Source organism: Lemur catta, chromosome 6 (genome assembly GCF_020740605.2).
Source record: "Lemur catta isolate mLemCat1 chromosome 6, mLemCat1.pri, whole genome shotgun sequence".
NCBI classification, from domain to species: Eukaryota; Metazoa; Chordata; class Mammalia; order Primates; family Lemuridae; genus Lemur; species Lemur catta.
In genome coordinates this window covers 14,409,125-14,435,393 of record NC_059133.1, presented here as the reverse complement: position 1 = coordinate 14,435,393, position 26,269 = coordinate 14,409,125, and the positions used below count along the sequence as shown (strand labels likewise).

At 42.5% G+C, this 26,269-nt stretch overlaps 1 protein-coding gene across 2 annotated transcripts in view; it reads left to right on the top strand.

Moving 5' to 3' along the window:
* Positions 1-26,269, top strand: part of RFX4 (regulatory factor X4) — a 144,890-nt gene that overhangs the window by 42,519 nt on the left and 76,102 nt on the right. For both annotated transcript variants that reach the window (XM_045553039.1, XM_045553038.1), the window contains exon 4: positions 13,401-13,524. In XM_045553039.1, the coding sequence (XP_045408995.1) occupies positions 13,401-13,524 (124 nt within the window). The remainder of the gene's footprint in view (positions 1-13,400; positions 13,525-26,269) is intronic.

The following is a 26,269-nucleotide window of genomic DNA, read 5'->3' as shown; positions in this document are numbered from 1 at the left end:
AACTCACATGAAACCTACTTAATTTTCAGGTATATGTATAATGCTCAACTAGCCTTAAATCTATCCTGGAGATTGGAATTTCCATATTTATTTTATTTTGGGGTAGATTTTTCCCCATTATCCAAATAATGGCAAGGACTAGATTCCACGTGGATGTTATTAATTGATTTTAATAGAATCTGTTATTACAATTAATAATGTTGCAGCGAATTACAGAAACAGAGGTCTGTTCACCCTTATCAATGAGTGCTTAATGAAGTAATAATTAATTATAGCTATACTACAATTATTTTAAACATGAATAATGTTAACAAGGATAATCTACTAGAATGGCTTTCTCTTTAACATTTGGAATTCCTGGACTTGATGAAATATTTAATGATGTTTGAGTGGTTGCTCTCAATTTGTTTGTTACAGATAGATTCTCCTCTAAAAGCTTTACTTGGAAATTATGTTGTAGCTTTGAACACCAGAGCTCTCTGTGCCTGAGATTCACCTCTCAGAGGATCTTGGCAATCAAAGGCTATTTATTATTCTGCTAGAGTCCAGCCAAGCAAACTGGAAGGAATTAAGGAATGAAGTGAGGAGGGGGAAGGAACTAAAATCTATTACGTGCCAGCCTCTGTGCTAGGCACTTCGTGTATGTGCTGCATTTCATTCATGATTCTATGAAGCTGGCGTTGTTATGCCCATTTTACTAACGAGGAAAGTAAAGCTAAGGCAGTTAATCATTTGCCTAAATATGCACACAGCCATTAAGTGGCAGAGGCAGGAACTTGGCTGGGTCTCTTTAACTGTAAATCCCAGGCTTGGGAAGAAAGGACGAGAAACATCAGGAAGGATAGAGAAGAGAGAACAGATCAGAAAAGGAAGCAGATGGGCTTTAATGAGCAAATCATATTAGATTCTCTAGTCTAATCCATCCAGAGGTGAAAGGAAAACAACACTGGGAGAAAGCATTCAGGAAGTAACTCAATCTTCTCTAACAAGAGTTTCAACGATCAGCTTGTTTTGCCACGGATAGCAAAGGTTGTTTTCAAGAGTTCCATTTCCAGCCTTTTGGCTCATTTCCATCATTTGTCCCTATATAGTTTTTGCGTAGCATTTGCTGATTTTTGTTTTATTTAAAATTCTGCTTTACTTCTCAGATCAAATCTCCCCATGCACCCTTTCCTAAATATTATGGCCATGCAAATCCCCATAATGCGAAGACATCAAATGAGGCATCAATGTAAAGGATTTTGGGAGCTTCTGCAAATGCAAGGAATTGGCAGACACTCACTTTAATAACCTGAACATGTTGTGCATTTCAGGGTAGAAAATTTGAAAGGGACTAGAAGAAAATTGCCTTGTTCATGTCTATTTTTCTGTGATTCTGTATTTCATCTGCCTGGCAACAGTGAGGCTGTAGTTGGCATAGTCTCTGAAGTCAACCTGCCAGGGCTTAACTCCCAGCTCTGCCAAATACCAGCTGTGAAATCTCTGTGCCTCAGTCTACTCACCCATAAAATGGGGATACAGTAGTATCTAATGCATAGGGTAGTCATGAAGGTGAAACAACTTATTACGCATAAAGTGCTTGAACAGGGCCTATTCCCTCAGCACACTCCTTCCTTCTGAGTCCCACAGGACCACCCTGGAGCAGGTCTTCTCTCCCTCCTGGCACAGGCCCTGCCACTTCTTCTGCCCTACCTAATTCTGCACAAAAGATCTGTTCTTCTCAATAAAAGGTTACATTCCAGAAGAAATTTCACCCTCCAAGTGAAGGGTGAAATTTCACCCTCCAATTCACAAGGTCAGGCAGTAGATATATTTTTTTAATGATACATCTACTTTAAAGGCCAAATCAGATTTGAACATTGTACATTTTAGTCTTATTGTCAAAAAGCATCAAGTTGTTCAAAGAACATCAAATTGTCCTCTAATTCCCTTTATATGTTTAAGATAGAATTTCAGTCATAAACTAATTCAAGAAATGTTTACTGAGCACCTACTATTTGCCAGGCCCTGTTCTAGGCTGTGGGGAATGTAGCAGTGGCTAAGATAGATCAAGAAGAGGGGCTACTGAGGGAGAGAAATGGGTAGTAATTTTTTTTAAAAAACTAATGGTAAATAAACAGGAATGTATTAGATAGTGATAAGTGCTATGCAGAGAATTAGAACTGGCTAATAGGACAGTGTCGCAGAGGCTACTTCAGGTTGGGTGTTAAGGGAAAGCTTCTCTGAGGAGGTGACATTTCAGTGGATAGATACATGACAAGAAGTCCTCTTGACACCACTACAATGTGAATATGAGAGGCAGAGGACCATTTCACACAGAGAACACCTTCTGCAAAGGCCTACTGTTGCAGGTCAGGCTCTCCAGATTGAGCAGGGATGTGCACACAGGTGGTCTATTCAGGCATGCACCTGGTCTCCTCGCCCGCGGGGGTGCAAGGGACTCTGGAATAAACAGAGGGCATATTGGGCTGGGAGGAGGTTGAGACAGAGGCTTCAGCTAATCCCACAGGGAGTTCTGAGGCCAGGATGGCTGGTCAGAGATGATGCAAATCGAGGCAATGGATCCAGGCCTTTATTCCTTTCCTTCTTATCCATCATTGGATGTAGGGTGCCCCCAGGGAGGGGTGTAACTTTGGGAGTGGCAGTTCTCTTCACGTTCTGCTGAGGACCACTCCCCTGGAAGGACTCAGCCTCCCAGCAGTGGGGAATGATGTCTCAGTCCTCCAGAGCAATGTGGGCACCCAGCACAGCACCTTCCTCTCCTTCCTAGGGTGGGAGCAGGCTGAGCTTGCTCAAGGCACCACAAGAAGGTGGCCCTCGTGGTTAGAGTATAGCACACAAGGAGGTGAGTGACACAAGATGAGGTGGGAGAGGTAGGCAGGGGAGAGGGTATATAAACACCAGGGAAGGAAAATAAGACATTTCTCTAAACTTAGATAGGAACATTCATGCTTAAAACTGTGGTGGAGGACATGTGACCTACATAAAGTTCCACATATGCTTTTTTGGTTTTTTTTTGAAATATAGTTTCAATATAAAAACTCTGTCTTGGCCAGGTGCAGTGGCTCACTCCTGTAATCCTAGCCCTCTGGGAGGCCGAGGCAGGTGGATCACTTGAGGTCAGGAGTTCAAGACCAGCCTGAGCAAGAGCAAGATCCCGTCTCTACTAAAAATAGAAAGAAATTATCTGGCCAACTAAAAATATATAGAGAAAAAATTAGCTGGGCGTGGTGGCGCATGCCTGTAGTCCCAGCTACTCGGGAGGCTGAGGCAGTAGGATCACTTAAGCCCAGGAGTTTGAGGTTGCTGTGAGCTAGGCTGATGCCATGGCACTCACTCTAGCTCCGGCAACAAAGCGAGACACTGTCTCAAAAAAAAAATAAAAAAAAAAAAATTGTCTTTCAAAAGGAACTGGAAGCATCCTCCATTTTGCAAGAAAAAGTGACATAATTTACAATGCATTCCCTTTTTTCTCTGGCTGCCAGGGAGTTCAGAGCTAAATCTGATGCTTACATACTTTTTCAATATCTTCTTTCTTTTGTTTTATTTTCTTTTTATTTTGTTAGCTCTTTTTTAAAAAAAATCCAGGATATAAGTAAATTCAATAAGTATATTTTTATTTTACTTTTATTTACACAAGTAATACATTTCCTTGTTAAAAAAAATTGAAACACAGGCAAGACTAAAGTCCATTCTCATTTTTAGTTCTTTGACTTCTCCTCAGAAGCAACCCTGTTCCCAGTGAGATACGTGTGTGCGTGTATGCATACATATGTGTTTATACGTATTTATAGGCCCTTGCCTATGCATTTACATGCACATCTACCTCTAGAAGTTTCTGAACTGTGGGTTTTTATTTAGTATTTTCTCCTTTATAAAAAGCATGCAGATGTATCACACTAAAAATATTGTCCCACAACGTGTCATGCTGTATTGATCCACAACTTGCTTTCTTCCTCAGTAGAGTGTCCTAAAGCTACAGCCACGTTAGTGCATGTAGAACAACCTCATCTTAATTACTATATAGTGTTCCACATAAGACAATAGCAGAATTTATGTTGCTATTTCCCTCTTGATAAACATTTAGGTTGTATTCAAATCTCATCTTCACCACCATAAATAGGGCCCCAAAGAACATCTTCCTATGTGTGTCCTTGGACACCTGTGAGAGCGCTTCTCCATGACGGTATCAGGAAGCAGGATTGCTGGGTGCACACGCTTAAAATGATAATGGGATTGCAAAATTGCCCATCAGATGGCTTTACCATTTTACATCTTTGCCCACAGTACAAAATACTTAAAAAAATAAAAGTAGGGGGCGGGGAACTAGCTCTAGGACAAGCATCTCATTCTCTGAGGCATTTATGTCCTTCATGCTGTCCCCTCTCTCCAGCGGCAGTGCACAGCCCCTCAGGACAGAGAGTCAGCAGGCAGGCCCAGGAAAGGACCCTGGCCTCACCGCCGAGGCACCAGCCACTGGCAGGACAGTGCCGAGCTCTCCTAGGACGTTTGGCTTGTTACTGGAATAGGGTTAGGAGCTATTTGCTTCTCCTTTCCCCTCCTTGCCATGAGTCCCCTCCCCATCACCCTAGAGACCATGCCTGCTCTAAGAACAAATAACACAGCAGCCAAGCAGCCTAAAATAATTGGGGCCACGTGATCTGGAGGCAACCCCCCGCAGAAAACAGGCAAATATTGTCAAATGCCTTCTGCCAAACACTTTCCAGCATCCTCGGTCACAAGGGTTAGTAAATCCCAACTCACTGGGGATGGTGAGCGCTGCTGGAATCCCAGCCACACAATAACCTCTATTCATGCAGAGAATTTCGAAATGGAAAGCAGCCTGTCCCACAGTCCAGGCCTCCTCGAAGCCAGCACACATCCCTCCGCAGCCCTGCCCCTGCACACCTCCCTCAACACCCCTGCCCAGAGCTCCTTGTGCACCTTCAGGGTGGGGACACTTCCCCTTTCAGCAAGTTACAGAATAAATGAGGCCCTTCCCAAATAGAAGAGGATAGGAGATCAGGTTGTCACTTTCTGGGGTTGGGATGGTAATGGAGGTGATGGTGCATTTTCCTTTCTTTTGGAAAAATAAAAATGAGGCCTTGGGTGATTGACCAGCTAGCAATATTTCCAACTAATATGGAACAGAATAAATTTAGTGCTTCTCCTTAAAATGTTCTTGAGGTCATAGGTAGGAAATTGGGTTTGGCACTGTTTCAAAGAAGAAGTACCTTGAAGTTTTAGACCAGGTCATGGCTCCTAGACCAGACTCATTGGATGTTACCAATAACTGGCATTTTATACCCATTTCTGACTTGATTTGTACTCAACAGTGACAAGCCATTATTTGCTTTCATAGTATGAATTAGGTAACACGGTTCTAAAAAGGGAGGCTGAACATTTTTAGCTCTGAATGCAATCAGAGGTGCTGCGCTAGGTGCAATTGTCTTGCTAGAAGACCTCAGCTACAGACAAAGAAAGGTAAATGAAGCAGGAGAACGCGAAGGGCATAAATGTCTCAGAGAACAAGATTCTATGTTGTAGGACTAGATTCCTCTTTTCTTCTTAAAAAAAAAAGTACTTTGCACTGTGGGGGTAGGTGTAAAATGGTAAAGCCGTTTGGTGGGCAATTTTGCAATCCTGTTAGCATTTTAAGTGTGTGCACCCAGCAATCCTGCTTCTTGATACCGACATGGAGAAACTCTCCCACAGGTGTGCAAGGGGGCACAAATGAAGATGTTCTTTGGGGCACTATTCGCGATGGCAGAATGAAGTAGAGATGAGTAGAGACAGGGAGTAGATGGAAAGGGAAGACTGAGGGGGTAGCTTAAGGTGGGGAATAGTGCCAGAATCACCTCAGCTTCTATTCAGGGCCGCCAGAGCTCTGGGCTGCCAACCATAGCCTAGGCCCCAACAGAAGTGTTGGCAACAGCATGGAGCTTATGACACTAGGCTTTATACCCTGCCTGGGTTTTGTCCAAAAACAAAAAAAGGACTTGAATAACTAAAAAGTGAGCAGAGAGATTCTAGAACCTGGCTAAGCCCAGGCCTTTCTGGAACACCAGCGTAGTAGGTTGTGGGTCAAACATAGGATAGGGATTAGATTGCTTCCCATTCTAGTCCAATTCAGTCATTTCAAAGGCGAAATAAATCTCTGACTCAGTCCATCACTCTGCATCAGCCAAACCTACAGGTTTAGCAGTCACCGAGTGGTGTGCCGGGCTTGTCAGGCAATGTCACTGGGGAGCTCATTTAATCCTCACAAAAACCCTGCAGAGCAGACAGGACTATTACTTGCATTTAAAGAGGAGGAAACCAAGGCAGACAACTAAATACAACATAGGGTCACAGTCTCCCTCTACCCAGGGGGAAAATGCCTGACTCCTCAAGAGACCCTCAACAAAGAGGAGGCTGGGCCACCTGAGGTCCTAGGAGAAACAGCAGTGTCCACCCAAACTCGTTTCTGATTGGCTTGTCCACCCAGCAGCAAATCACGACTTAACTGTTGTTGTTTAATAAATAGATTGCGTTTTTGGTTTATTTGTTTTGTTTTGGCCTTGTATAGAATCCATCTCAGGCCTAACCAGAGCCCACATGAGCCAAAGCCCACTGCTTTCTATTCATTGTCTAGTGGTGTTACCTCTTTAGCTCCATCTCCGTTCTGGTAGATTGTTGGCTTCTTAACGGCCAGGGCAGGACTTGTGTTGTCTTGTTTATGGCTGTATTCTACAGTGCCTGACACACACTAGGTGCTCAATAAATATATTCTGGCTGACTGACCAAAGAATGTCAGTCTCTAGCACATAGTGAAGATTTTAGAGGCATCATACCAGAGTTCATACTCCAAGCCTGGCCTGGACAAGCCATTTCCCTCCCTGGCCTCCTATTTCTTCCTCCATGTCATGGGGGATAATGTTAGTCATCTTGTGGCAGTAGTGACAGCAAATATGAACATCGCTGGCACAGAGTAGGCACTTGAAATTATAAATCAAACACGTTAATAGTGACCAGGCTTTACCTTTAACAATCCAGATCTTAAGATTTAAAAACCACAAGAGTCCCTTGGTCTGTGCAAAAGTCTGCTTTCCTGCCTTCCAGCCAGCCTCTCTCTGTTCCCCTCCTACCTTTCATGGTGTTTACTAACTGCTCGGGGCACAGTGTCAGGAAATATGTTAATATCAGTAGGAATTTGGTTTGGTCCCTGCCTTCAAAGGACTTTTGGTCTAAGATATAAAATGTTACCTAAATATTCTACAATAATGTAGAATAATGCTAATAGTTACCCTTTATTGAAGGCTTCCCCACATGCCAGCTAGAAGGCTTGGAGCTGTGCATGGATTCTTGTCTGATCCTCACAGCAACCTTGGGAGATGGGTACAGTTTCTTTCATTTTACAGACTACGGAAGTGAGAGAGTTCAAGTAACATGTCCCAGACTATACAGCTTGTAAGTGGTAGAGGGAGGCAGGATTCAAACTTGGCGATGACTAACTCTAACACCAGTGCTGTCTCTCCATGAAGACTTTTGGAGCCATAAAAAGGCATGAAGAGCTATGGCTACCCTGGGAGGTACTGAAAGCTTTCTGAGCAGAGGATGTGTCTCCTCTACAGACATAACTCAGTACCCGTTTAGACCATTGCAGCACTCTGCGTGCTATCACATGAATGAATAAATGAATTTGGCAAGGAAGAAAGGGTTGTGAAGTGATAAGCAGATGAGGCTGGGTGGGCAGTGAACACAGTGTCATTGAAGAGAAATGTGAGTTGCGCGTTGAAGGGTGCAGCATGGTGGAGGGGGGTCGTTTCCCACAGTAGGAAGGGCACAGAACATGCAATGGCGAGGGGCTGGAATGAGGTGCAAGTGTCTGAGGAGCAGTGAGCAGTCCAGTTGGCTGGAGAGAGGTGCATGTGTCGGGGAGCAGAGAAGGCTGGAAAAGTGGTCAGGGGCCAGATTGTGCGGGCCTTGGGTGCCAAGGTGAGGAATCAGGACTTCTGTGGAGAGGCGAGGGGAGCCACTGGTGGGTTTAGACTGCTGTCTGGTCCTGATTGCTTAGCACATAGTTGACAGTCTCAGACCTCTGTGACAACCTCAGTGATGACTTCATATATTCAGCAATTTTTTTTAAATCCTGTTGTCTTTTCTTTTGGTGAAATAGAAGAAAAATGTTTCTGTTCTAGATATGTGTGCAAGAACTTGAGAAGTAGATGCTTTGAACTGACAGCCTATGTGTACATATAAGAAATCATACGTTTAAAGTGAGAACGGGGGAAATTATGCTAGGTGCTGAAACATTGGCTCTTCATTGTGCAGGGCTGATACAAAGCTTCCTCCATGTGCCCTAGGAGGCCACACGCTGAAGCCTTGTGAGGAGGTCTTAAAAATGTATAGCTCAGATAATGACTCACGGTAGCTGGCAGACTGAGTTCATTATCTCTCCATAATAGGATAGGCTCGATTCAAATATAATCAAGTTGTTAAATAGGAGATAAGAGAATGGAAGAAGTGGGGAATTTTTTTGTGATCATTAAAGAAAATCCAGGTATAATGGAGCATTGTTCGCCATGTCAGACTAATGATATCCTCTAAAAGAGAGGAGGAAAAAGGAAAATTTCATCAGATATGAAGAGAAATAATTAACTGCCTTTCTCCCTGCCATGCCTTGGTCAGGGAAGTGGACATTCCAATTAGCAACTTTTGTACACAGGCAGACCCTCCGGATTTTGTGAGGAGGTTTGGGCACAGGTGTCATGAAGCTATTCCTATAGAAACTCATCAAGCATCAAAGGTACCCTTCCACGCCAATTACGTCTGTTTGTTCATAGAGCTTATTAAAATGCTTCATAGTCATAAGCCACCTAGTTACTTCGAGGCTCAGAAGCTCCGGTAAGAGGAACAAAATGTGGGTGGAAATGTAGTTATTTAGAAGGTTCTGGCCTTTGACAGGGAACTGTTTAATTAGCCCAGCCTGTGTGAACTGTGACTTACACCTACCTGATTTGAATAGTTTGTTGTTGCTATGGGTTTATTTAAGGTGATGTATTTTAACCATGATCTTGCATTTTAATCGTGACCTCTTGGCCAGATTTAGTATGCAAGCAAGCTTACAAGAACAGCAACTAGAAACAGAGGTATAGGGGACCTACGAAAAGTAACTAATCTGTGAAAGAGCCAGGAATTTACCTGGGAGCCTGTGCTCTTTAACACCACACGTGAAAGCATTATTTCCCCCCATAGCTTGCCTCTCCTTCTGCATCTCTAATTGTGGGGAATGGGGCCCCCATTCATCCACCTGGCCCAGTGAGGGACCTGAGAGCTTGCCTTGGTTTCCCCCACCCTCCTCATATCTAGCAACACGAGCCCCACACCCTATGTGTTATTCTGCCCCATCATTTCCTGCCTGAACTATCATAGTAGCTCCTAACTGATCTAATTTGTTCATTTAGTCATTCAACAACTACTAATAATAGTTAATGAGCCACTATGTGCCAGGCTTTGGTAGTCCACCTTGGCCACCCCCCATAGAGGCGCAGAGCAACCTTTTCAAATAATCAATTGATCATGCCACTCCTGTGCTTTAAAAAACTTAATTGGTTTTTAAGGATCTCTATCATTTTAAAGGATCATATGCAAGATGAATTCTGAATGGTCTGAAATGCACATTTGTTGAATGTGTTCATGGATCTTTCTGGCCAAAATAAATTCTAGGAAATCATCAGCAAACATAACTGAAAAGGGATACTATCCTCCTTCCCACAGCTTGTCATACACAAAGTTCCAACTGCCCAAATTGTTCATGGGTATGCATTAGACTGGAAAATGTTCCACAAGACAGTGGTCTAAAGTGTTGAAGTCAAACCTCTTTAGGGAAATTGCTGGCCAGTGCAATGGCTCACACCTGTAATCCTACTACACTGGGAGGCTAAGGTGGGATGATCACTTGAGGCTAGGAGTTCGAGACCAACCTGGGCAACATAGTGAGACCCCATCTCTAAAAAAAAGAAAAGAAAATTGCTTAATGAAACTCTCAAGAGGCTAAGATGAAACTTGGGTGGTTTTTTTTTTTTTAAAAAAACATTCTTTTATTATACTCAATCCATTCCTGGTGAATAGAACATATTAAGCTTTAAATTAATGTTAGTTATTATTGTTATTGATGACATTATTATTATTCCTATCACACCCCAGAAACACTCACATCTTCCTGCCTGTAAGTCTATTTTTTTCAATCTTCCCTGAGTACCACTCCACTGCCTTCTGAAAATACTAGCTCCTCAACTCCAGGAGTTGCCTAACTCTTGTGCTAAGCCATACTCATTTAAAGATTTATGGCTTTTGAAGATTCTCTGTGTCCTCCATGGTTCTTTCCTTTTAGATACCCCTTCACAAGCCCCCTCTTCCACTCAGACCAGCGTCTCCATCATCCAAAGCTCATGGCACATTCACCTCTCATCCTTGCTGCTCTTCTTGCCTGGAACCCCCTCCAGCTACCATGGCAGATACCACAGAGGTTTGCAGGGAGACAGATTCTCCTATTTACTAGCTGCATGACCGTGGGCAAATGAGTCACACCCTCTGGGCCTCAGATTCCTATTCTGAAACATAGGTATAATATCTACCTCATTCTGTTACTGTGAAGATCAAATGAGATAATGAATACCCAGCGCCTGGCACCTAGCAAGAGCTCAACAAGTGCTAGCTGTTATTGTTTGCTGTTTCAAAACTTTAATCCTAATACCTCCACGAAAGCTTAATTATCTCCTCTCGTCTACACACTAATCTCTCTGTTTTCCCACCTTCAACTGCACCTGTGGTCACTTATTCTTATTTCTTGTGCATAATTCTCCTCAAATGACCGCAAAGTTAACTAGGACATAGATCCTGTGTGATGCCAACACAAGTGCCTGCAGGAGCCAGACGAGGAACAGAAAATGGACTGGGTATAAGAAAAATAGGGAGAAGTGAGGACTCTGGCCAACTCCAGGGCACATGTAACTCTGGCCAATTGTTGTTATGCGGGAATATGGGTCCAGTGTTGCCAGATCTCAGCTTTTTCAGAAGAAGCCAGAAATCCAGATTCTTATGTGAAATGTCCTGAATTTTAAAAGTTGGGCCAACACTGTTCAGGGCAAACAAAGCACGCCTGTGAGACCCCAGTTTGTGAAAGCCGTCTTATTCAGATGGCCTTCGCAAAGTTGTATGTAAGCTGGTTATTTGGACCTCTGAACTCAATTTTATAGAGAAACAATACTGTGAATGGCAGTTAGGGGTCCAGGCTAACCTCACAAGCTGATTTTCATTCATACTGGACCTGAAGCTTAGGACAGTTCTAAGTAACTTATTCTCTATGTGAAATCATTTTCCCACAGGCAAACACATTCCAATTTATGATGTTGAAGACACATGCACTAGAATGTAAGCCTTTTCAGGACAGGGCCTTGTTTTTTGCTCACCACTGTTTCCTTAATGTCTAGAACACTGCCTGGCACTCAGTATTTGTTGAATTAAAGATTATCCCTAACTTTATCCATCTGTCTACCCTTAATCTGTTCGCAGTATGCAAACAAGGACCATCTTGCTCACCATGATAGCCCCAGCCTGGCAGTTGATAAGACCAATCAGTATTTGTTGAATGAATAAATGACTGAAACATTCTATCCATCAAATACTTATTGAGCACCTATTGTGTGCCAAGAAATACGCTGGGTTGGTGACTCAGACACCGTCCCAGCCTCAAGGAATCTGGTCACCTACAAAGGATTATATCAACCATCTCCTGGAACATTTCTAAAAATCATCAGGAGTTACACAGTGTTCTCCGTCCCAGAAGAGGGGGAGTGTATGAGACGATCTGGGACCATTCGGCATAGGTTTCCTTATTTATCTGAGTGTCACTAGGGTTGTATTCCTCCGTGGGTTGGAATGTGAAATGATTGTGCTGATTTCCTTCCAATCACATACTGGAATGAGTTGAATGAGCGCTGCCTTTCAAGTGGGCACCTCGGGAGGCCGTGTCCTCATTCCACTTCAGTTACGACAGCCCTGGACCACTTCTCTGGCAAGTGCTCTCAGAGAGTTTGAAGCCACTTGAGGACATTTGTTTCATTGCTTTAGAATTATGCCTTATTTTCAACCAAAAAAAATATTTGGGAAAAAATGGCTATTCCAGACACTTTAGCCCCCAAACTGGGTTCCACATGACTTTGGGTTGTTTCCTAAAACCCAGTTTATAATCAAAGGAGAAACATTTTCTGTTGGTGAGTTTACTGAGTAGTATGTGCCCCAGCCTATGGAAACAAGGCCTGAAGAGAAGGTTCCAAATTGTCACATGCTGCAGCAGTTGTTGGAAGAGGGGTTTGGCCTTCCAACATGTCCATGACAACAGAGGCCGGATTTGTTTGAATGCTTACATTCCGGTGTTTGGTTTAAAAAAAAAAATAATAGTAATTAAAAAAAACCCCTGTATCTATTTTTCTTTTACATTCTGAAGATCTAGCACAGAGTCAGGACATGTGGGAGGAAGAATGGGTGCTGATGAGGTCTAACGCCTACTAAGTGTTCATGACACACATGCCAAACACCCTGCTGATGACGTCACACATTGCCTCATCTGATCATTACGACCACCTTAGGAGGTGATTACAAATCACCTCCAAAAGGAAACTGGGGCCTGAGCTTAAGTAACTTGCCTAAGGTCACCTAGCCAGCAAGTGACAAGGCTAGGATTTGAACCCAGCTGGAGAGTAGGAACTCTCTCCTATGGAACCCCTAGCCTATACTCACTAAAAAGATAATGAGTATAGAATCATTAATCCTAGCACAGCAGGGGAGGAGGCGATCCTAAAGTAATCATGAGGCCAACTCTCTGCTCTGGTCATGTAGCCTCCCTTCTGTCAGTGGGTTAGTGGCTATGCAGCTGTACAGCCTCTCCTTGGGCATTTGTTTTTCTAGACACTGCTCTTGTCAGCTGAGAAGCTCCAAGATGTTGACACAAGCATCCTTTGGCTTTTACTTATCATAAATGGCTCCACAACTGGTTGTATAGTTGGAAGCATGGCTGAGTGGAAGACCTACAAGACCCTGTATGGTTTTTGGAGTTTGTAGGGAGCTGATCCAGCCAGAATGTGGCCAGGCCAATGACTACAGAGCAGAGGGACAGGGAATTGGGGCTGGAAAAATGGTCTGGGTCACACCCAAAGGGGCCAGGATTCTGATCCTGCCAACCTACTAACTCCATGGCCGTGGGCAGCATGCTTTGTCTCCCTGAGCCCCCATTGTCCCATCTGTAGGAAGAGAGTTATTTCTAAGTCTGCCGTCTCTGGAGGAGGACTGGAAAGAACAGATCCTTCTTGCTTGGGGCAGGTAACCCATTTTTGCTCATTAAGCATTTATTTCCCTAGGCTGGAGGAGAACTACGAGATTGCAGAAGGGGTGTGCATCCCTCGAAGTGCCCTCTACATGCATTACCTGGACTTCTGTGAGAAGAATGACACCCAACCTGTCAATGCTGCCAGCTTTGGAAAGGTGAGTCCAGCCTCACCAGGCTCATGCCCCCATCCCACTTTTAAGTAATTTATGCACAGTTTTTAAGCATTTTAAAGCACCTTAGTTGTTGTTTTTTAAGTTACCAAAGTAAGTACTTTGGTAACTTTGCTATAATACTTGGATGTAAAATGTCAAACAATCATAACAAAGTAATACCAAATAAAATACCAAAACAAAGTAATACCAAAGTTTTTGGTAATATTTTTCTGTAAAAATTTCAAAAAATTCCAAAACATCATAAAGTAAGTAGAGAATGTCTCACTTGAATTTCCTGGGTGCTTACTTTGCGCGAAGTAACTTCTTTTCTCTGAGAGAGAAATATTGAACTCACAAGTGTGTTATATGTACGTCAGTCAGCCTGGGACAGGCAACCTTCTTGGCTTAGTAATGTGAATGCCTTGGAGAACCTGGGAAATGGCCTTGTAGCATTAGACTGGAGGTTTGGGAGTCCTCTGATGGGAGGAGTACTATTTGTATTATCACCACAGGCCTAACTATTCTCTCTCCACCTTATAATAAAAGTATATTCTGCTGGGCATAGTGTCTCATGCCTGTTATTCCACCACTTTGGGAGCCTGAGGCAGGAGGATCACTTGAGCTCAGGAGTTCAAGATCAGCCTGGGCAACACAGCAAGACTCCATCTCTAAAAAAATTAAAAAAAAAAAAATTTAGCCAGGCATGGTGGCGCATGCCTGTAGTCCTAGCTACTCAGGAGGCTGAGGCAGGAGGATTGCTTGAATCCAGGAGTTTGAGGCTGCAGTGAACTATATATATTCATTCCACACTTAGGGCTATGTATACAAAAAATTATTAGAACCAATCATTCCTACTTAACAGGCCAAGGAAAACTGTTGGGCATTCTTTAAGACTGATCATTAATTTATTTGATAGCTGAAAATCTAGATTTTATACAAAAAATTAACCAATTTAATGTGAGTCAGTACATCTAAACTCTTCCTCCTTTGATTAGCTTACTTTTTTCTATTAATATGTATAAATTTTACTGCACCTGCTAAGAAAAAAATAGGCAGGCTTGTTCGGCACCACTATTCTTTACTAGATTTTGAGTGCAGGCCTAGCAAGGGCTGAAATGGCAGAAAGAGGTCAGTGTGTAAGTTTCAGGAATTCCCTTTTCAGATTCCCATCAGCAGGAAAGAAAAACAAAGAGCAGTGTGAGGCCTGAGCTAACCATCTTGGAGAGCCCAGAAACTGAGTGGCTGAGAATTGAACTCCATTCAACAAATGGGAAGATGCTCTGTGGTGACTTAGGGAGAGAAAAATGTTTTTGTGATGCATTAACACAATTTTTCCAAAGTGAAAAGAATTTTTTAAAAAGTCAATGGAGAGCTAGGCACAGTGGAGTGCACCTGTGGTCCCAGCTACTCAGAAGGCTGAGGCAGGAGGATCACTTTGAGGCCAGGTGTTTGAGGCTGCAGCACACCATGATTGCACCTATGGGGCAACATAGCAAGACCCCATCTCTAAAAATAAATTTTAAAAAAGTCAATGGAGAAATTACGTTTGCTACTTATTCATTCATTTCTTTGGCTGAAACTGGCTGTGTGGCAGGCACTGTGTTAGGTGGTGGTAGTGGGGACCCAGAAAAGAACTCCATGTGGGCTCTGCTATGGAGGGGCTTACAGTGTCCCTTCCTATACTGAGCAGGTAGGAGAAGGAAGAGCACACTGGGAATGCATATGCTGTGTGTGAGAGCTTTGCCAGGTGTCTGTGGTCCAGGAACATTCAGTCACATCTACACACTCCCTCACAGTGGCCACAGTGGGGAGCCCAGATATGGCCTCTTGGATACAGATGGAGGGACAGGTTGGGTGAACCACGAGACCAGGAATTAACTCTCCTAGACTTATCACTTAACCTCTCTGATCCTCAGCTGCCTCAGCTTCCTCAGGGGGATGTTGCAAGATTCAAGTGAGATGATGTTGGCGGATGATGTACAGTGCTGTTTACTGAGTCATCCAGTAACTCATATTTATTAAGTACCCACCACGTGCCATTACAACTGCTGATGTTATGAATTCAACATAAGATGTTTGTGCACAGACACAAATAGACATTTGTTAACTTAGATTCTGCAAAAACAAACAAAAACCCTCACCATTTTTAGGAACTCCAATTTGTCTGTGTAAGGGCCCTCTATCCCTTTTTTCTCAAATACTTTTGTAACTCTGTCGTCAGCTCAGGGTTTCCTTGACCTTATGATCTACACAAATTGGTTTAAGCCCACCCCTCTCCCTTGGTGCCCCAGTTCCATTCTCATTTTAAGTCTCAAGTCTGCCCCAAGATTTTAGCAAATCCTAGGGTGTTGGCATTATCAGGGTCACTTTGACTTGGGGCCCTTCCTTCTGCATATGCTTCCTTTCTCTTCCCCTGTGCTGTTCAATAGGGTCTCCAATAGCCACATGTGGCTGTTTAACTTAATTAAAGTTAAACCAAATAAAAACTTCAGTTCACTAGCAGTTGCACTAGTCACATTTCAAGTGCTCAAGGCCACATGTGACTAGAGGCTACCATATTGGGCAGTGCAGAATAGAACATGTCCATCATCACAGAAAGTTCTACCAGACAGCCCTGTTCTATACCATGGCGAGCCAGGGATGCAACTCAGCATCCTCTTTGCTTTCCACAAGACAGCCCCAGAAAACCTAGTAGACTGAAGATTTTAGGAGGGGCTTAGATCCCAAACAGGGCCCTACACAACCAACATCCCCCATCTCAAAATGCTCTTCAGCCTCCCACTGCAGTGGGGGCTCACCAGTCCTGCCCCTACCAGTTTGCATAACTAATCCCAGCCCTTCTCCACTCTGCTGTCTCCCTTTCCTCCTCCTCTTCCACCGCCCTCCTCCCCCTCATTCTTCTCGTCCCCTCCTTCTTGGGACAACCCCGCCAAATTTCCTCTTTTCTGTGATCCTTGATTTCTGCTGACATCTCTGCCTACATATATGTCTCACTTACCCCACATGGCTTTTCAAATTATTTTTCCAAACAATAAGTTTCCTCCCTAAGAATTACAGTGCCAGTTGCTTCCAAAATAGTCATTTTAAAAAGCATCCAAGCTCCAATCTTATCTTCAGTCTGAAAGCAAGGAAATACTCCAGTGGTATCAAAAGCATAAATGCAAATGCTCTTTGCAGCTGCCTTGTTATCAATTTCAAATGCAGTGGGAATTGGCGCTGTCCTTCCAGTCACAGAGGACAGAAGGTGCCCGCTGAGGGTTTCCACACGGAGTTGCTGAATTGAAACCCCAGACACATTTGCCTTTCCTGAGGACTCCAGCAGGCTGCAGCTGCCATCTCCTTGAGAGAAAGGGACTAGTTGTTCTGCGAAACCTTGAGGTGTAATTGTGGACAGTCTTCCGTTAAGCAGATCCATCCAGACTTATGATTCATCTATGAACTTTTAACTCAGAGCAGACAAGGTTCAATATTTCAGCTTACTTTTTAGGGAAAAAATAAATTGGTAGTAGTCCCTCACCCAGCTTGCAAGTGGGCGGAGGTAAAACAGACAGTGCTGAAGCTGTCCCCCAGGGTGGCCTGGCTGGAATACTGTTCTTGATAAAATGGATGGCAGTAATTGCTTTGCTGCAAGTATGATCTGAAATGCAAACCTTCTTTCCAAGTCTGTGGCCAAGCTCTGCAAGCATTGGCTCCCAGTAATGTTGTATTGACTTTGGGTCCCGGAATTAATTTAAGAAGTGTAGAGAATGCTGAAGCTTCTGGCTGAACTGGTCTTGTGCTTGCTTTTGCTGTTGGCTAGGGTAATGAAAGGTCACCAGACTTGGAGTCAAATTTTTTCTGAGTTCTCATTTCCCTACATTTAGACAGGAATAATCCCTCATCAAATTAGTGATAAAATGAGATTGTGCTTATTGAGAGCATGTTTTGAAACTATACAGTGCTCTACCAATGTCAGAAATCAATCACCATTATTTAAAATTGGCCCCATTCCAAACCACCACCTCTATTTCTTTACCATGCTTTATTTTTCTTTATAGCATCTTTCATGACTTGAACTATCCTATACACACACATGCGCACGCACACATGAACAGAGAGCAGTACCTTTCCCTCCTGCTACTGTAGGCTTGTCAGATTGAGAAACAACATGTGTGTGTGTATATATATATATATATATATATATATATATATATATATATATAAAAAATAATTAGTTGCTTTTGTTTTGTCCCTCTCCTCTAGAATAGAGGCTCCATGAGGCCTTTTTTGTTCACTATGTATCCCCAACACCCAGAACAGTGCCTGGCACAGAATAAGCCCTCAGATGTTTGTTAAAGGGTGAATGATTTATATTAATACTACTTGTGAGGGACCATGTGAATAATTTTTACATGTGTGAACTTGTTTAACCCTCGGGATAACCATACAAAATGGGTATTGTATCCATTTTCCAGTAGCCCATTTACTGAGTAGGGATGAACTTGTTGGAGTACAAATGGAAACTGGCTTTATTTTTACTTGAAGAGCCGCCTTCAAAGTTCTCTGTGCAACCTTCCTGCCCTGCCCTCTGATGACATCAGAGGGAAATCCCACAGCATCCGACCATATTCAGCCATCACGTCAGTCTTGGTTGGATAATAACAACTCATTCTCAGCTATTAAAAAGTTTAGTTCAGTCCAATTTAAAACTTCAATCTCACATCTAAGTCAGAGCATCTCTCTCCTTGTGGCTCAGAATTTGCTGTGGGAAAGAAGGGTGGGGTCATTCCTCTCTCCTTTTCTGGCTCTCCAGGGTTGGTGAAGGGAGGAGGATGAGAAGTGGTCAGAGGAAAGGCAACAAGAGTCATTCAACGAGCTGGTGCTCACTGAGGGCTCCTCCTAGCTGGTAGCACCCTCTGCTATGACTGTCACCCGTATGCTGGGGGCAGGGGTCCCATCATGGGTTTGGGGGGAGCCCCTGTGGACCTCTGTCCACACTGGCTGATGGGATGTGCTCTCTAGCTGACCTCCTACCACCCTCACCCACAAGTGTCTTCTCAATAATTTAGACTCTCTTTTAGACTTCAAAAGTCCAGTTCAGTCCTCCAATTTAAAACTGCAATCTCACATCCACTTCAAAACTCCTTCCTAGCCCAGCTTGCGTTTGCCTGTGTGTCACTTGGGGTCCTGCAGAGGAAGTCGGTGTGTGGTCTGATCTTCCATGCTCCCTGACCTTTCCCTCCTGCTACTGGTCTCTCGAGGCTCGTCAGGTTGAGAAAAAATACTTCGAAAATGTAACTCTCATTCTGCAGCAAAAGTAGTGAAATACATTTTTAGAGAGCATTAGAACTATAAATTGAAACACAGGCTAATAGAGATTAGAACTGGCACACCCGTGACGTTGTCCAAGCTCATTAATAGGTGATTCTTTTTAAGAGGTGGTAGGAGGGTCTAGCTCTAATTTAGAATGCGGTGTTCAGAGTTCTCATAAAATCAGATAACAAACATTTGTACGGGGCTTTCTGTGTACCTGTCACTGCTCTAAGCACTTTGCTTTTATCAACCTCATCTAATCCTCCAGACAACTCTATAAGGTAGGTACTGTTATTATCCCCATTTCATGGATGGCAAACTGAGTCCCAGAGAAATTAGGTGATGTGTCCAAGTCCACATAGCCAGTAAGTGGTGAGTTCAGAATGAGAACCACCTAACTTACACAGAACACGTTATTTCAGGGCTAGGATAGGTATATGTGGAGGCAGGTTTTGTGCAAACACTTGCCCTTTTGACTTTGATGTAATCATTAGCAGTCACTTGGTGACCTCCTAGATGATGGAATTTGGGAGAAAAGTCTTGGCCTTTCTGTATCTCAGGGGTCTAGTGTGCTGGTCATTACAGTTGAGAAATGTCCCCTCAAATCTTCCTAACTGGGGCACTCTGGGTACTGTGAACTCCCTTCCAGTGTATGCTAGATCCTATGCTGCATCCTATGCTGCATCATCCCTCAGCACTTGGGTTCACCCATTTATTTGATATTCATTTATCTCATGTCTGTCGTGGGCCCAGCCCTGTGCTGGGACATGGGAGTGAAGAAGTCTGCCCTCAAGAGGAGGGCCCTGCAGAAGGGACATATGCACATGAGTGACTGCAAAACAAGATGACAAACGCACCTCCTGAGCTATGAACACAGGACTGGAGGGCTGTAGAGGAGGAACTGTTGCCTCCTTTGGAGTGGGGGCGAGGGGCAGCCTGAGACTCAGGTTGGTCCTAGAAAAGCTTCAGATACTGAGTATCCCCCTCCCCCAACCCCCAACCCTGGAAGATCCACAGAAGCTGAAATGGGTGTTTTTTTAATTTCACCAAAAACATCTTTCTCCCATTTTTTTACTGGCCTTTTGGAAACTCTAAAACAAAAACTCTACCTACTCAAAGATGGAGCATCATTGTGTTTAACCAACAAGCTAAGCCTTTTGGGGAAAAAAGAAAAAAAAAAACCTGGGCCTCATATTTTTTAACAGAAAACATCTCTAACTTAGAAATGGGTTGTTTTCCAAGAATCTGTAAGGTACTTTTCAGTGGCAGCTTCAAGGTGAAAGAATGTCTTCTTTAACATTTATTGAATGTCCACCATGTACTGTAGTCCAGGAGTTTCCAGTAATACCAGGTTTTTAGCCCTGAACTTGAGGATCTATCACCCTTACTCGCTGTGTGACCATGGGCAGGCCCCTTTATCCCCCTGAACCTCACTCCCTCCATCTGTCAAGTGGGGAAGTTTAGTCTACAAGCATGTGAGGATCCTTATCATGTTAGCCTGAGATACTTCTCGACTAGAAATCATAAAGTATTGATAGCTAACACTGACCCTGTGCCAGTCCCTGGACAAGCCTTTTGCATGGATTATCTCATTTAATCTTTGCACACCCTATTGTTTTGGTTTTCTGTTTAAGACCTTTTTTAAGGAGTAGTTTTAGGATCATAGTGAAGAATAAGGCACAGAGATTTCCCATATACGTTTGCCCCCACACATGCAGAGCCTCTCCCATTATCAACATCCACCTCCAGAGCAGTATATTTGTTACAAACGATAGAACCTACATTGACACATTATCAACCAAAGTCCATAGTTTACATTAGGGCTCACTCTTGGTGTTGTACATTCTATGGGTTTGGACAAATGTACCATGACATGTATCCATCATTATAGTATCATGCAGAGTATTTTCAGTGCCCTAAAAATCCTCTGTCTTCTACCTATTCATCTCTCTCTGTTCCCCAACCCCTGGTAGCCACTGATTTTTTCACTGTCTCCATAGTTTTGCCATTTCCAGAGTGTTGCATAGTTGGAATCATAGAGTATGCAGACTTTTCAGATTGGCTTCTTTCACTTGGTAATATGCATTTAAGTTTCCTCCATGTCTTTTATGGCTTGATAGTTCATTTGTTTTTAGTGCTGAATTATATTCCATTGTCTGGATGTACCACAGTATATTTATCCCTTCACCTTTAGAAGGATATCTTCGTTGCTTCCAAATTTTGGCAATTATGAATAAAACCGCTATAAACCTCAATGTGCAGGTTTTTGTGTGGACATAAGTTTTCAATTTCTTTGGGTCAATACCAAGGAGTGCAATTGCTGGATTGTATGGTAAGAATATTTTTAGTTTTATAAAAAACTGCCAAACTGTCTTCCAAAGTGGCTGTACCATTTTGCATTCCCACAGCAATAAATGAGTTCCTGTTGTTCTACATCCTCTCCAGCATTTGGTGTTGTCAGTGTTCCAGGTTTTGGCCATTCTAATAGGTATGTAGCGGTATGTCATTGTTGTTTTAATTTCTGTTTACATGATGACATATGATGTAGAGCATCTTTTCATATGCTTATTTGCCACCTGTATATCTTCTTTAGAAGTGAAATGTCTGTTAAGGTCTCTGGCCCATTTTTTAACTGGGTTGTTTGTTTTCTTATTGTTAAGTTTTCAAGAGTTCTCTGTATATTTTGGATAATAGTCCTTTATCAGATGTGTCTGTTGCAAATATTTTCTCCCAGTCTGTGTGGATTATCTTCTCATTCTCTTGACATTGTCTTTGACAGAGCAGAAGTTTTTGATTTTAATGAAGTCCAGCTTATCAGTTATTTCTTTCATAGATTATGCCTTTGGTGTTGTATCTAAAAAGTTATCACCATACCCAAGTTCATCTAGGTTTTCTCTTATGTTATCTTCTAGGAATTTTATAACTTTGTGTTTTACATTTAGATCTATGATCCGTTTTGAGTTAATTTTTGTGATGGGTATAAGATCTGTGTCTAGATTTTTTTTTTTTTGTATGTGGATGTCCAGTTGTTCCGGCACCATTTGTTGAAAAGACTATCTTTGCTCAAAGATCAGCTCACTATATTTATATGGGTATATTTCTGGACTCTCTATTCTGTTTCATTGATCTTATTCTTTTGCCAGTGCTATATTGTCTTGATTACTGTAGCTTTATAGTAAGTCTTGAAGGCAGGTAGTGGCAGTCCTCTAATTTTGCCCTTCTCTTTCAATATTATGTTGGCTGTTCTGGGTCTTTTACCTTTCCATATAAACTTTAGAATCAGTTTGTTTATAGCCACAAAATAATTTGCTGAGATTTTGGATTGTGATTGTACTGAATCTGTTGATCAAGCTGGGAAGAACTGACATCTTGCTGATATTGCATCTTCCTATCCATGAACATGGACTATCTTATCTCTCCATTTATTTAGTTCTTCTTTGACTCCTTTCATTAAGAGTTTTATAGTTTTCCTTATATAGATATTGTACATATTTTGTTATATTTCTACATAAGTATGTCATTTTAGGAGATGCTAATAGAAATGGTATTGTGTTTTCCATTTCAAATAGTACTTGTTCATTGATGGTATATAGCAATGCGATTGACTTCTGTATATTAACCTTGTATCCTACAACCTTGCTATAATTGCTTGTGAGTTTCAGGAGGGTTTTTTTGTTGTTGTTATTGAATGTTTTGGATTTTCTACGTAGACAATCATGTCATCTGTGAACAAAGAGTTTTATTTCTTCCTTCCCAATCTGTATACTTTTTGTTTCCTTTCCTTGTCTTTTTGCATTAGATAGTACATCCAGAGTGATGCTGAAAAGGAGTGGCGAGAGGGGACATCCTTGCCTTATTCCTGATCTTAGTGGGAAAGCTTTGAGTTTCTCACCATTAAGTATGATGTAGCTGTAGGTTTTTTGTAGATATTCTTTACCAAGTTGAAGAAGTTCCCCTCTATACCTAGTTTGCCAAGAGTTTTTTTTTTTTTAAATCCTGAAATGGGGTGTTGGATTTTTCCAAATGCTTTTTCTGCATCTATTGATATGATCATATAATTTTTTTAGCCTGTTGATGTGATGGATTACATTAATTTATTTCTAAATGTCAAAACACCCTTACATAACTGGGATAAATCCCACTTGGCTGTGGTATATAATCCCTTTTATACACTGTTAGATTCAATTTGCTAATATTCTGTTAAGGATTTTCACATCTATGTTCATAAGAGATATTGGTATGTAGTTTTATTTTCTTTCAATGTCTTTGTCTGGCTCTGGTATTAGGGTAATGCTGACCTCATAAAAAGAGTTAGGGAGTATTCCCTCTGCTTCTATGCTCTGAAAGACATTGTAGAGTGTTGGTATAAATTCTTCCTTAAATGTTGGGTAGGATTCAATAGTGAACCCATCTGGGCCTGGTGCTTTCTGTTTTGGAAGGTTATTAATTATTGATTTAATTTCTTTAACAGATATAGCCCTAATCTGATTGTCTGTTTCTTTTTGTGTGAATTTTGGCAAATTGTGTCCTTTCAAAACATTAGTCCATTTCATCTAGGTGATAAATTTTGTGGGCATAGAGTTTTTTATGGTATTCCTTTATTATCCTTTTAATGTCCATAGGATCTGTAGTGATGTTCCCTCTTTCATCAAAGGCATCAAAGGCATTCTTCATTGCAGTGATGAAATGATCTCTAGCATTTCTTTTTAGTTCTTTCTTAAGATTTCCATATCTCTGCTTACGTTGCCCATGTGTTCTTGCATGCTGTCTACTTTATCCATTAGAGCCCTTAACAAATTAATTAGTTGTTTTTAATTTCTGGTCTGATAATTCCAACATCTCTGCCATGTCTGGTTCTGATGCTGTCACCCAGGCTAGAGTTCAGTGGCATCATAGCTCACTGCAACCTCAAACTCCTGGGCTCAAGAGATCCTCCTGCCTCAGCCTCCCGAGTAGCTGGGACTACAGGTGTGTGCCACCACACCTGCCTAATTTTTCTATTTTTTGTAGAGACAGAGTCTTGCTCTTGCTCAGGCTAGTCTCAATCAATCCTCCTATCTTGGCCTCCTGCTAGGATTACAGGCATGAGCCACTGTGCCCAGTCTTCAAATTATGTTTTTTGCCTTTTAGCCTGCCTCATAATTTTTTCTCACTGGCTGGACATGATATACCAAGTAAAAGGAACTGCTAATTAGGTCTCAGTCCTTTAGTGAGTCTCTGCCTCTGTGAACTTTACTAGTGTCTTTCAGTTTTTTCTCCCCCCTCAGATGGGACAGGATGGTGAGAGTTGGCTATTTCCCTTTTTGGAAGGCCAGAGGGGCTGGAGTTGGGTATTTCCCTTCCCCCAGATCAGTTAGGCTCTGATAATACCCTACAAGTGAGGCTCTGGGTAACTAGTTTCTCCTGAGGGCAGGCCTTGTTAGGAAGAACGAGTGCTCTGGCATATATCAAAACGGTTCCTTCTCCCCTCCCTGCCAGAAGCATAAGGGGGTTTTTCTTGTGATGTTTACTGTGGGAACCTGGTCAAGCACCTGGAAGTTAAATCTCTCAATATTGTGTGGGCTTCCCGATGGCGGGATCCTCCTGGAGTTATTTTTAACTCTCAGACTTGTCTGCACTGAGCCTCCAGCAACTTGTCAGTTGCAGTTCGGGTGTTCCTACCCCAGCACTGGTTCCTGCAGCAGTTTTCACTCAGGAGTCGCTCTCTGCTCCAGGAAGCCCTGATTCTCTGTACTCACCTGTATCTCCAATCCTGGGGCAGAAATTTGTTCTGTGTCGTCCCCTGTCTTAGGGATCCAAGAAGAGTTGTTGATTTTTTAGTTTGTTCAGCTTTTTACTTGTTGTTAGGATGGAGTGGAGACTTCCAAGCTCTTTATGTACTGAACCAGAAACTGGAAGTACTGTTCTTATTCCCATTTAAAGATGAGATGCCTATGTTGCCAATATGAGATTTCTGGTCAATTCGAAGAAACTAAACATGGAAGCCTTTTCTATACAGTAAATCCTGGGTAGAGATCAGAAGGTGTATCAGTTAGGAATTGTGTTGGGGCTGTAAGTAAAAGATACCTCTCCTCATCCCTAAACAGTGGCTTAACTAAGTTAGTGGTCTTACTTTTTTACATAAACTAAGTCTAGGAGAAACTAACCTGGCTCTGGTGGGACAGCCGCACAAGAGCCTCAGAGACCTGGATTCTGTCTATCTTTATGCTCTGCCATCCCTAGCAGATGGCTTCCAACTTCTACGTCACCTCGTGGTCCAGAGTGGTTGTGGTAGTCCAGAAGTATATTCCAGGCAAGAAGTAGAAAAAAGGGGGTAAAAGAAGAAAGGTCAAAACTCCTAGCTGATTACCAAGCAATGTGCTTGCTTCAAACAAACAAACAAACATACAAAAACCTCCCAGCTGAGTCAATTCTTTTTAGACTGTTTCTTAGAGCCCAGCTCAATGATTTTCCTCATATCTCATTGGCTGCCCTTGGCTCGGGGAGACAGAAAAATGTAGTCCGTTGTCTTCTAGAATAAAAAACTAGGGTTTAAGCGTGGTGTGGTAGCACAGGTCTATATTCACAGCTACTCAGGAGGCTGAGGGGAGAGGACTGCTTGAGCCCTGGAGTTCGAGTCCAGTCTGGGCAATATACTGAGACTATCTCTAAAAAAAATGTTTTTTAATTTAAACAAATAAAAATTAGGATTTGATTGGGAAGAAGTAGACAACTAGCCGTTTTATCCACATAAGGGCATTTCAGACGTCCTTGCGTTCATATGCTACAACTATGAAGTGGAGCTTGGGATCCCAAGAGAGTGCAGGGTGTGCTCTCAAATCGTGAGCTCAGGGAAAGTAGCATAGGTGGTGCGATGTGATCACCTAAGACTGTGAGGGTGACATGATTTGGGGTCAGCAATTTTCTGAACTTTTCAGGGAAAGGCAGATTTCTGGATAGGCACTAGGGCAGTTATGACATGGTGTAATTTGAATATGTGGAGAAGCTATTTAGCCTTGAAAATATATCTCCCCTGAAGCTTGATGTCTCAAATTCCTCAATTCCATTCAAGTCTGTAAAAATGCAACCAGAACATGATAGGATAACTTATTAATACTTAGCAGTTACTAACACCTCAATATGAATGACCTTGATCTAGTAAGGAGACTTAGAGATGTGTTGGTACAATGCATCTTTCCAGAAGAGGAAATCAAGACTCAGAGGGACTGAGTGGTCTTCCCAAGTCCACACTTTAGTGGCAAGACTGCCCGCCAAGTGGGATTGGGTGGCAATGGGGGTGGGGAGAGGCACCAGGAAGAGGTAGGGAGACTGCAAAAAGGGAAGCTGAGAAACAGATATACTTGTATGAATTGGATTTATTTACATCCTGTCTTTTCCAGTGAGGACTTGAGGTAATTGGCAGTTTGGGCTGTGAGTGACTCTTCCTTGGATATTTGGCTCTTTCGTCCTTGCTGGC